The sequence below is a fragment of the Electrophorus electricus genome, chromosome 22, assembly GCF_041902795.1.
Source record: "Electrophorus electricus isolate QZ-2024a chromosome 22, ASM4190279v1, whole genome shotgun sequence".
Taxonomy (NCBI): Eukaryota; Metazoa; Chordata; class Actinopteri; order Gymnotiformes; family Gymnotidae; genus Electrophorus; species Electrophorus electricus.
In genome coordinates, this window is record NC_137518.1 from 14,355,219 (window position 1) to 14,367,852 (window position 12,634).

General features: G+C 45.8%; 1 protein-coding gene across 3 annotated transcripts in view; it reads left to right on the top strand.

Moving 5' to 3' along the window:
• The first annotated feature begins 5,809 nt into the window (after positions 1-5,809).
• The window catches only part of cpne5b (copine Vb), a 73,749-nt gene continuing 66,924 nt past the window's right edge, over positions 5,810-12,634 (top strand). For 2 of the 3 annotated variants that reach the window (XR_014119374.1, XM_027023090.3), the window contains exon 1: positions 5,810-6,391. Coding sequence is in view for 2 of the 3 variants with exons in the window: in XM_027023090.3 (XP_026878891.2) it covers positions 6,282-6,391 (110 nt within the window). In the remaining variant the exon portion in view is untranslated. The remainder of the gene's footprint in view (positions 6,392-12,634) is intronic. The other variant, XM_081705396.1, reaches the window with a different exon arrangement.

A 12,634-nucleotide genomic window follows, 5' to 3' on the forward strand; every position in this document is an offset into this window, starting at 1 on the left:
TCAAGCATTCCTTCATCAAAAATGGTACATTTTTGGAATGAGGTTTTTTGTTTTTTTTTATGTTCAGACATGTCTGTCTATTGTCCGTGTGGGGCCACTGAACCTTTTCCATGCTAGGTATGGTGATGAATACATATAATGACTTTTACACTGAAACTCAGGCATTGCCAAATGTCACAATCAACCATTTGCAACATTCCCAGCGTTTGCCAATGCTGTGAATGTTTTGTGCATCTTAGCGAGTTTGATATTTGCACGATTGATTGCAATGAGCGTTCGAACCTTCTAATTGGCATTGATTGGTTTCTTGTTCCCCTTTTCATTACGCTTTTGAAATGCCAAGAAAATTCACATAAAAAAAGTGCGTGCGCACGCACAAACTCACTCACTCACTCACTCACACACACACACACTCCCTCTCTCTCTCTCTCTCTCTTCATTGAACCCTCAGGCACTGCAGGGTCTAATGTTCTAGGGCGTGCGTGGACTCTGGCACTTGCTGAGATAGCAACACCGCTCTTGGTGATGCGTCTTCATTCCGCTAGCGCAATTGTTATCGTTTAGCCGCTGCGGACATGACAGACTGTGGGGATCAGAGGCATAAGGGCAGAGTCAGCGGACCTTCCGGAGTTGACTCCAGTGTGCGTTTGCAAGGAAAACCAAAACCCATGGTAGCAGGCAGACCTTCCATGGCTAGAAGCGCTAAACCCTACGTTGGATTTGAGTGAGCTTAATGTCTGCGGTCGTATGTATCTAACTCAAGAAAAAAGCTGACCTACACTACTGTAGTAGCGATGATGAAAACAATAACAATGCGCTTTACAACATGAATAAAATGATCGAATAAGATAAATGTAAAGCAAAGAAGAAAAAATGCAATGGAATAAATTCAGATAAAAATAAACGGTAAACTATTGGAAAAATCAAGAAGTAACTTTTATGGTTAGTTCAAATCTAATCTAGTTAAGTTTTCCTCTTAGAAGTGCTGATATCGTCAGGAGCACACAGACCTCAGCCAAGGTGGGGGAATGCACATCTTGGGTCCATAGCCAAGACTGTTTCCCTTTTCTTCACCTCTCTAGTCAGGCAGTGAGTATTACCTGCACGTTACTGCTGGTAGATGTGTGAGCTCGTGAGGGACCTAATTATCAATTCTCAGAGACTGAAGACATTCGAAGGTCGTTTAGAATACCTTAAATTCAATTCCGTAAGACCCAGGTAGGAAGTGCAGCTGTCTGAGAACGTGTGGAATAACCACCTTCATTCTCATGGGTGTCAGAATTCTTTGCACTCTGTACAAGCCAGAGATGGAGTTCTCTGGTCATCCAGAAAGAAGAGCGTTAAAGTCCAGACAGTTCAACCCAGAAAAACGTACGTGTTTTTCACTGTCGGCTGTTGAAAGAATGTCACAGACGTTTGAGTTTGCTGTCGACAGTATTAGCCAGGTTTTGGACAGTTTTTCACCTTTTGCACATAAGCACTTCAAGTACACTAGTACATTTATCAGTTCTCCAGTCCCACAAAGGAATTTGGTTTTGTCTTTTTCTGTTTAGCTGCAGAAAACTGACAAAATTGCTTGAGTTTCTCAGGCCTGCTCCATGATCATCTCTGCTGTGCAAATTTCTAGTGTTTACCTTCCTGGAACACGTATTTTAGGACCAAGATCATATTAGTATATGAAAACCTTTCCCTGACAAGTCTGGTAAATTCAACTGCAGTTTTCCCCTTTTCGTTATACTTTACACTTTTATTGTAGATGCACCTCTGCACTCTGCATCCACTGGCACGTGCCTGGAATATCCCAAACTCATTTCCTTATACTCTAGGGTTGCGTATATGTGCAATAATATTCGCCTGCACACCTCAGCAAGGGCTGCTAAACTCACCTGAGGCTTCGGTGAGTTACAACAGACTAAAAATATGGAATGGCCTACTTTAGAACCCAGATTCAAGATCTAATCCAATAGCTGCTGTCCAGTGCCACATATTTGCCCTCGCATTGGAGCGGGCCGGCCCCTGCTGCCGGTGTGGCGGGGGCCCGGAGCCGTTTTCCATTGGGGAGCCTGGGGAGGAGCCGGTACGAGTCCGCTATCGGAGCCGGCTGGGTCCCGATGCCTGTGTGAGGTGGAGAGGAACCCCCAGCCATGGCTCGTTTGAGCGGTGTCGGGGGGGGGGGGGGACTGGAGCAGAACTGGAGCAGGTTCATGGAGCTCTGCTGCGAGATCTGCTTCTGTTTCGATTGACTCAGTGGGGCGGCGATCCCGAACGAGGAGGCAACAGCCTTGCTGGGGTTCACGGCAGGCTTTAACGCCAGCGGCCACTAAAACCTCGAGCTCCGCCAACCTTCCATCAAACCATGGCCTGCACCAGTTGGAGAAACGCAGTACAGAGAACCTATCACAGCGCAGTACTACAGAGGCTGGGGTCCTATTCGACAGATCAGGCTGATGCTAAGACAAAGCACACCCATTGTACGTGGATTACTTTTTTGTTATAAAATTCTTACCTTTTTATTCGTATATAGATTAATTTTAGTCCACTCTCTCTTTTTTTTTAAGGTTCTTATTCCTTGTTTCCTAGCAAATGGTTTTAGATTGGAAATAATTTCTGCTGTAAAAAAAGCTGCATAGTAAGAGTTGCAATACAGAAATAATTTGGATAGAAGTGGAAGAGGGAAGAGAAAAGAATGCTCATGTTAAAGCAGTATTGCTCTGTTCAACCTAAATGTATTTGTATCCTGATCAGGAGCAAGTCAGTGGGCAAAAGACTCCATACAAACAACTCTGATTGATGTACACAGAGATCCATTTAGATGTTGTCATTCACAAGCTGTATTACAGTTCTGATTCGGAAGGTCTCAGTTCTGATTTGGAAGCTCTCAGTTCTGATTTGGCAGTGTCTCAGGAGTCTCCTCGTTCTCTGTGGTATGAAGTGAAGTGGATCGAAGTGACCTTACGGAAAGCTGCAGACTTTACCGGCCAGTCGTCTGCTGGGGCGGAGGGACACCAGTCAGCATGTGCGGGGTGCTCGGATGACGGCCACTTTTATCACAGGATTTTGCTTTGTTCAATTCCTCTGGATGGTAATGCACCGTGGAGAACGAATTGCGGCATCCACCTCACGGAGGAAACCACATGGAGTCTGCTGGTACCCGAAAACCATCAGAAAAAACCAGAATAATCCAGCCTGCCATCTTCTGCGGGGAAGCCACACAGATGCTCTCAAGACCAAGCCATTTGTTTTTGTGTTTGCGCTCTATTCCCATGTGCACAGAGACCTCGGGCCTAATGAGCTGACCAAATGCCTTTTTAATTAGCGTGTTTTTTTTCCCTGCCCCTTGTTCTTCTTGTCTGCAGGCTCGGCGTGCTCCCCCGGGCTGCTTGCAGGCTCTCTCCAGTGCAGGCAGTTGTAGGAGAGGATGGCGGTGATCAGATACACAGCCATGCCCTTGTACCCGCTTATAAGCAGACACAGCGGCTGCATCAACACGAACAGGCAGAAGACATTAACGGAGGCGCTCTGGGGCAGGTCCACGCGGCCCTCCTTACTCGCCTGCAGCACGCCGAAGAAATAGATTAGCGCCACGGCGGGGTAAAACGCCAGCTCCACCATGCTGCTGTTCTCCTCAGAGGCAAGACGCACGGCGCCACAAACGCTTCACGCAGGCAGGCGACACGCACTCTGTGCAGAGTCACTGAGAGGGTGGCGTGAACTCTCCCCAGGCGGAAGGCGGAGAGACTACAGTATCGCCTGCGACCTTTAATCTCAGGCGGAGGTAAAATATTAGCCTCCCGTGGCTTTATCGTGCAGCAGGCGTGTTAGCAAAGTTTCACTCCCAGTATTGTTTGGCCCCCTTAGCTCTGACCTTTGCACCGCAAAGGATCTTGTGCGAGCTAACGGCCACCTGTGTGGCTGCTGGAATTAACATCTAATGTATATAAAAGGAAGCAGCAAGGGGATCCTGGATTCAGCCAAAAGCCTGGATTAGTCTAGGGTGGTGTGCTTGGCTGAGATTAGCAGCCAAGAGATCCCTCTGAAATTAGTTTCAACACTTTCTACTCCCACCAAAGACTGGAGAAAAGAAGATGGTCCAGAAGAAAAAAAAAAAACATGCAAACTCGCCATGAATTTTTAAAACATGATTTATTCATGATTTCCTTAGTAAGCGCAATACGTGCAATAGTGTTTCATAGCTCTGTAGCTCGCAGGTGTATAAATGGCCATCTTGGTTTGCTATGGTGATGATGGTAATACAGCTCTTGTGATGATGCACACACACGCACACAAATGCCAACAGGATATGACAGACCTCCTCTGACTCCACCAACCCTTGCTTCCTTGTTAATCATCTTATCACGATATTGTGAGGGTCTTCATTTGGTCGCCATCCCTTCGATTCACAGCACGTAATTGCCCCCAGAATAGAGATATTTTTGGCCCCATTGACGTAATGCAGCCGAAACCCAGTAATTAAAGCACCAAAATCACAGGGAATGGTGGCATTTGGTTGGCATTGTCGAAGCCTCCCCCCCCCATCTTTGTCTTATCTTCCGATGAACATCCTATCTGGTGCTAAGATGTGATCCCGGCTCTCATACCACACTTCCCAATTCCAAAATGTAAATGCTTCCCTGTTCCGTTTGGCCACCTGAGCGTGGATCGCGGTGCTGAGAGCGATGAGGGTCGGACATGAAAAGACCTCAGCGGGGCCGAGTGCTCAGGGCGCCTCTTCACGGACAGCGCCACAGGGCGCGCTGTTAAACTTAAAGGTCTGTCTTCTCCTGGTTCCCCTCCCTCTTCCTCCCCAAGCTCATGCAGTGCCGGCCTTTCGTCAGGGACACATCTGCCCATCCCTGCCGGAGCCCCCGCCGGCGCCACGTTCCGGATCGAGTCTTGGGATGCAGGGAGTAGGTGCAGCTTCAAGCCAAGCCCGAGCCAGTAGTCACTGATGTCCATGGTGCATACGATACAGCTGCCTCTCGCCCAGGACCTCGCCTGGATAGACTGTTACAGACAGTCAGAAACAGGCTGAAAACCATTTAATTCCTTTTAATGATTTCCTGTCTCTCGTGGAGGGTAAACGAAGGGAATGAAATAGCAGTCGTGCATGCCATTCCCGTCTGTTGATACCATGGGCAACACATCACTACCTCATCACCAGGCCATTAGCATGTATGAAGAAATGGCTTAATCTTTTTTTTTTTTTTTTTTTTTGTGAATTCACTGATTTGGTTAATCGCATAGTGATCGGTTTACTCACAGTATTTCTCTTAAGCTTCATTGGTTCATCATCGCAATTATTTATTTATTTGTTTGTTATTTTCTATTTCTAGATTAAACAGAGTAAAAAAAAAAAATACCGAGTGAACGTCACGTCGAAGGTATGACAGTTATTTAGTAGCGACTGAAGCCAGAAAAACTGGCCTCCTAAGGTACAAATGGACATGCATTTGAACACAATACTTCTCAATTTTAATTGTTCAACTATGAGTCTTAAAGGAGCGACTGACTATGTTAATCAGCCTCTCAGAGAGATGAACTTCCCTTCCCTGGTCTTTTTTAAAAAGCTCACTGGCTGCGGAGCTGTCCGTAGTATCGGTGCTGAATGGAACAAGCAAGTAAGGCACGCTTATTCCTTATTAAAACAACACGTTTTATTTATATATATTTAACAGCATCCCATTACTTTGCTAATGTTATGATTCCACCCGTCCTTTTGTCTCGATTTTTGATCAGTATAATATACTTTTGTTTGAATCGTCCGTATGCAAAAGATCATCTAATCGGAACTCCGTTATTCAATAGATTGTCAAATGCACATTAATTTCGCCTTTACATGCTGTCGTTGTTATTGATTTGGACTTTCCTGAAAAGTTGCTGCATAACATGCGCCAACAAATGTTGTTTATTCGCAAGAAACAGCTGTACGCATGGGCTAGGTCCTCCCGCCTGTCACGGACTGTGAAGAAGGGGTGGAGTGCGTCGCTTTCCGCGCGGAGGATGGTCCTAGGCGTGCGCACACTTTTTCACGCACATGCACGGCACCTGACGCGCAGAGACTGTCCTCGCGCTGCTGCGACGAGTTGCTGCTCCTCGTCCTTCGCCGCCTGCCCACAGTTGTAATCGTGGCCACGACTTTGTGCCCTTTTGCAAGTTCGGTCGTATCGGTTTTCGGAGAGGCCCGAGTGAGTCCTCGGTGGCGCGATCGCGACCGCAGGCTCTGTCTGATCTGTGATCTTGGTAACCCGCACGCGGCCAGGCTGTGCGAGCCGCGGGCGCTCATGGAAGGAGACGTTATGGACAAACTGGATGACATGGCTTCAGTCTATGAGTTCGACCCTTTTACGGGCAACATTCCCGCTACCAAAGTGGAAATCACTGTTTCCTGCCGGTAAGAGTATTTGTGTTCCTCGAGCGGCGCCGCCGTCATCTCGCCCGTGCGCATCTGGAGGAACGCACGCACGCACGCGATCATTCCTAACAGAGCAAATGAACACACACAATCGCGTCCGATCATTTCAGATCAATAATCTTCATACTGTCTCAGGTCTGTTCGACTTGGAAAGTTAGTTCAAAGTAACTGCGTAATTATAACTGGAGCATTTTTCGCAGGCTTGGCATTAGTGCTCTCCTCCGTAGTGTGCGCTGTAGTCTTTACACTAATGGTCCAAGATTTATTTCTAGGTCGCCATCGATAATTTAGGCTACAACTCTTCTTCTGATTAACAGATATCTATGATAGATATGGATTAGAAGGTCCTCCTTCTGACTAGATTGGTTATGGGTGTGGACAGATGTCCGCATTCGACCGAGGTGTTCATGAATTATGCATAAACTACCGTACTTTAGACAGAATTCCTGCGTCGTTTTACGGTATAAAACACCACGTAACTCAGCCTTTCGTCCCAACTTGACGGGGAGTTCAGATCTCATGTGTATATTTTTTTGCTCGAGGATTATAAAAGTTGCACACCGCATCAATTATTATGTGTGTGACTTTTTCTTTAGCGTATATAGCGTAATGTTTAGTATTCTCAGTGTTATTTGTATTAGCCGTTTAGTTCCAATGGCTGTTGAATTGAGAAACCCACCAAGATGTATGTAACTCTGCGTCAAACTCGAGAAAGGAGAAAATTGATTAAACTAAACACTATTTTCTCTCTTTCGCCTTGAGTATATGCAACGTTACTTTAATATTACTTATTCACTTTTAATATTATATAGGAAAATGTTTGTGCTTGTACAGTTGTTGTTTTGCTGTTTAATTCGAGAGATTGCATTTGAAGGGACAGGATTAAAATCACTACATGAGTGGTACAAGTAGTGGATGTGGATGTGTTTGTGTTTGTGTGGATGATGATGATGATGATGGTGGTGGTGGTCTCTGTGTGTGTGTGTGTGTGTGTGTGTGTGTGTGTGTGTGTGTGTGTGTGTGTGTGTGTGTGTGTGTGGCTCTCTCCATGTGGTATTTCTGACTACACTAACACACTTGATGAGCCAACTGATACAGAAATTAATATTGTTACTTTGACATCTGGCATTCTAATTTAATTTTCACACAGTGAGAATATATCTGAGATGCACATCTCTGCAATTTTCTTTCATTAGTGGACAGTATATCTTGGCCAGTTCATTCTAACCATCTCCACCATACATTTAAAAGTAATATCTCATACCTTATAGCAGAATAGCATTCTCACAACCCCTCTTCCTCTTAATGAGAGTCTAAATGTGGCTGTTCTAGCTGTTTGACCCTGTTGTCTGCATTGGCTATTTGCAAATCTTTGCTTTAAAAGTCAGAGTCAGATCAGAGTAACCGAGGTCAGGCGTCTCACAGCCTCTCCCTGTTAGCAAAGCACTACAAGTCCTGATCTCTGCCAACAAATGATCAGCACCATCGGTTCAGATAAACCAGGCTCTCATTCACCAAGCCTACGATGCCAGCAGGGTATACTGTGCTGACGTCTTCACTAGTTAATAAGAGAAATTGTTATTTATACTGGATATGTTGTCTTATATGTCTTTTTACTGACTACTGTAAGCGTCTTTGGGTCCTTGAAAAGCGCTCTATAAATACAATGTATTATTATTTATGATCATTATTGAAAAGTCCAGACTGAAGAGCTTCCTGAGTGGAATAGGCTATGACTCTGCTCAGTGCCATCTTAATTTGGGCACAACGGCACTGTGGCAAGCGAGGAATCTCACTCTGTACGTGCGCCGTCCTGATCCTTCTCCAGGAATTTTCCGTCTAACCAAGGAAGAACATTCTCCAGCACAGGCTCTGTATGCATTATTGATGGACCAGCCTGCTGGAAGCTCCGACAGGCTCATACCGCGCTGGCTCTCTGCTGCAAATGCTCACTGCAGAACCTCCGTTTAAATCACAGTGTTTATCCGTGCGTTAAGAAGAAAGGGGTTTGATTGGTTCAGTTGGCTGGTGAGAATGCATATTGAAGTGATGTAGGGTATTGATCCTTCATCTGCTTAGTTCTGTTCAGGCGTAACTCACTTTCTGATGGTTAGGGAGACATGAGAGATATCAATTTCTTCTGCTTTTATTGTGAGAAAGTGTGTGTGTGTGTGTGTGTGTGTGTGTGTGTGTGTGTGTATGTGTGTGGGGGTGGATGTGTGGATTCATCAGTGTGTGTACCAGTATATCATACCCTTTATTCTTTACTGTGTGTGTGTGTGTGGATTCATCAGTGTATGTTCCAATATACTCTAACATTTATTCTTTACCTGAATAAAGAGCCGTAGTGTGCGGCTAACGTATCTGTAATCGATACATAGCAGAGCAGACTTGCTGGAGTACATTATCATTTCCATTGAGGATACATTGCTAGTTACAGTACCAATGAATAATAAGAATGCACTGCAATGAATAAATTCCAGTGCGCACTCATTATCCAAATCTCTGGACCCCTGCATAACAGCAGTCATGCATTCCCTTTATGAGCCTACCATTACACTGTCTTCCACTGGAGCACTGGAACAGAGCTGTTTCTGTTATCACCGCATGCTCGTTATAGCAGATGCGTAAAATAGGTCATGACTGGTGTTTAGTGGCAACCATTAGACCAGTCTGTGCTCATAAATATGTGCCATTAACACCGGAATGTTCTGTGTCAACATATTAAAACTATAAAACCATTCACACATGAATCTGATTCAATAGTTTCAATATGACCATTTTGATGATGTATATGTTTAATACATTTTATGATATACAGTGTATGAATCGCTATATGTTTGTGTCAAATAAAAAAGTCAAGAAGTTGTACATTGTTAGTTTAAGGCAGAACAAACCAATGTTACTGATATGGATATGCGAGAGCAGTGCAGATTAAAGAGATTACAGATTACTGTGACCTTAGAGAGAAAGAATGAGAGTGGGAGAGAGAGAGAGAAGGAGAGAGAGAGAGAGACTGACTAATGAGACTAATCAGATTACTTGAATGGATCAAAATTGCATAAAATGAACATGAATCACCACAAAACATTATTTAACAATCTAGATGATCCTTCAATCTGTAATGTATTTGGGTGGCCAGCCAATGGATATAGTCATAAGGTAAAACTCACTATTGGTATGATTGATGCATGTGGTTTTGTTTTGTGTCTAGACTGAGAAAAAAACAAATCTGATCATTTTTGATGGGTTTATACTGCTAACTGTGTGTTTGATGGTACCTTTCAAAGCTGTAGTCTGTGCTTATACTGTTCTTTTTAACGGTCTCTTTAAAAAAAAAAGTGTCCTTCTGGGTCTCTCAATGTGCCCAGTTTCATCCTGCAGTAATCTAAACCAGCCTCTCCTCTGCTACTGTCCTGGGAAGGGAAAAAGCAGACATCACCGAAGTGTGGGGCAGTGTGGGGTGTTTATATCCCCAAGTGTATCTTTCCCTATTCATTTCCACATTCAGAGATCACACGTCTCTGGTTTCTCCTGCATATGAATAATATTTCTGTGTGCTCTCATTCACTCACATGCATAAGGGTCCATACCAGGGTTTTGGCCCGGTCACAAGCCCCCGCATCCTCATTCGTAATCACTTTTCAACCATACAGTCTTTCTCTGGTCATCACCCTAAGATGGCTAGCTAGCGACCTGGATGGACTACTTTACTGATCCCTGAAGAAAATATTTTCTTACAACAGCTTCCGGGTCACAAGGACAGAGGACACTACAAACAAAAGCCAGACAATAAGTGATAACCAATTGGAGGCTCGACGGTTGTAAAGGGATGAGAAAGACAGCAGCAGAGCGCGTAGGTCTTTGCTCCTCCATCCGTTCCAACCAGTCTTGACTGTGGATCTAGTCCTTAAATAATGCAAACGCCGCGGGGAATCTTAAAATGGAGACCCGCCACGGAAGGCGCCAGGGATCAGTGTTGGCAAGGGGCGTTTTAGAGCGTGTGTGCAGACACATTGCTTGGCTCTGCTGAGGACTCTTTTCACAACAGATGAATGTCCAGGGTCTCTGGATGTGCCAGTGGTTTGATTGGCTGCAGCAGATTTAAGAAGAAATCAAGGCATCGTGCAGCGTTTTGATCTTGGGAGCCAAATCAAACCAAATCGACTCCTGAAGTGTGATGGCACCGACTCATGACGCCTCTGTGCGGGAAACATTTGAACTTGCGGGTATTCGGTCACCCCTTTCCGTTCTCCATCCATGCGTTTCAACCTTTTGCTTACGTGAGAAGGAAACACGACTGAGGCTTTGAGTATCCCATCGCAACAGACGGAAGCCCTACTGCGGAATGTCACAGCTGGCCCGTTGCGTTTTCTCACGTGCCCTGTGACCCCTCCTCCTGTAATCCCTGCAAACAACTCAACACAGTAATTCTCTGTTCTTCCTCCTGCGGCCTCCGGGGAGAATAAAAATTACGGCCTGCCTTTTTATGTAATTACAGTCATTTTAGAACAATTACCGGTTCCCTCATTAAAATCCCTGTCACCATGATGAGGCATGAAGACTGTAAAAAATCTTGTCTGGCTTTGTTATCCGACGGAGGAGGAGGCGACGTGATAGCAGGATTACTACAGCCGGAAAAGAGGAGGGAAACCAAACTGGGCTACGGGGACTTCAGGGATTCTCAAGTGTAGTCTGCAAGAAAAGCCTGATCTCTTTATCGGGGCCCCGCGGTGTTATGAGCGATGCTCTAAGCAGGTCACAGAGCTCAGAGAAGATGAGCAACACCTAGTGCAGCAGGAGTAGTGGCGATCTGTCTCTGCTAAAAGAACGATTATGCTCAGTTTCTGGTGTTAGCTGAGAGAAAGCGTTTTTAAATTATGTACCGGCCCCTTTGGCGATGCGTGCTCAAAATGACCTCCCAGACGCTGAATATTCCTTTAAAATTTAAGCATTGTGGTGTCTTTGAAAAGAGACTACGTCTCCCCAGGGTCCCGCGGTAAGCAGAGAATATTAGTGCGGTGCAGGGGCAGATGGCATTTCTCAGGCGTTATGTTCCAGGGACTCTTATTTTTAAAGAGCTGCTCTGTGACTGGTGTGCTTTAGAGCTTTGTACCGCACGGCTCTGTTCCTACAGGCCTGCTTCTCTCTCTGACACCTGTGCGCCCCCCGTCCTTCTTAACCCGCGCCGCCCGCCCCCCAAATCCTCCTCGCAGCGCTGGGGTTAACCTTCCGCTAAACCCTCAGCAGTCGCAGGGAATTAGCTGATGAAAGAAGGGAAGACAGACGGACGAAAAGGGAAAAAACGGAAGAAGAAAGAAAGTGGAGAGAGTGAAAGGAATGGACCGGGAGGGACGAGGCAGGAAAAAAAGAGGAGATAATGAGAGAGGAACTGACAGGGGGAACGAGAGAGAGAGAGAGAGAGAGAGAGAGTCCCTCTCCTCTCCACGCAGCAGCTCGCCTTCTAAGTGGAGGCAGCAGGGTTTATATAAGAGCACAGCGCCACCAGGCTGGCCACGCACTGGGAGCATTCTTTCAAACTGGGAAATCCAAGCCACATTCTGCACTCCTGTGCAGAATATATTCATCACAGCCGAACGGCTAGGGGCACTTCCAGCCTGCGTGTCTGCTGGTGCGGTTGCTGGTCCCGCGTGTCCGTGGTCTTTCCTCCAGCTAGCACTCTCGGTGGCTAAAGTCGCTCGTTGAAGGTGGCGTGAGAGATGACGTGTTGGTAAAGTGGCTACCTTAATGCAGATAATGTGCCAAAATAGCCAACTCCCAAGACAGGCCCGAGAAACAGATTTTTGGGAGCTATCACTAGCCTAGTGCAGGCCTCGCTGAAACTGTCAGAAGCCCTATGGCTGTGCCTTCCTTTCGCACTCAGAAATAACTTAACCTGTCAGAATCACTGAGCCTCACTGTTAAAAGCTGACGCGATGGCAGTTCCAACAGCCTTTGTGGGAGAGTTTCCAGTTTCAGTCTCGTCAACTTCACTCTTAGGGGAACCCGGGGAGTTGGTTTACTTTACCCCAGCTTCTCTGGGTTGACTTCTGCTCCTGCCGTTCCCATGTTTGTAGATGTGAGGCAGCTGTCTGATTGCACCTGCAGCTCTCTGATTGGACCTGCCTGTCACAAATATATGATATGATTTGCATAACTGGACCTTTATTATTAGGCTGTCAATGAGCATGCCAGAAAAACTGTAAATAATTGCACCCAAAT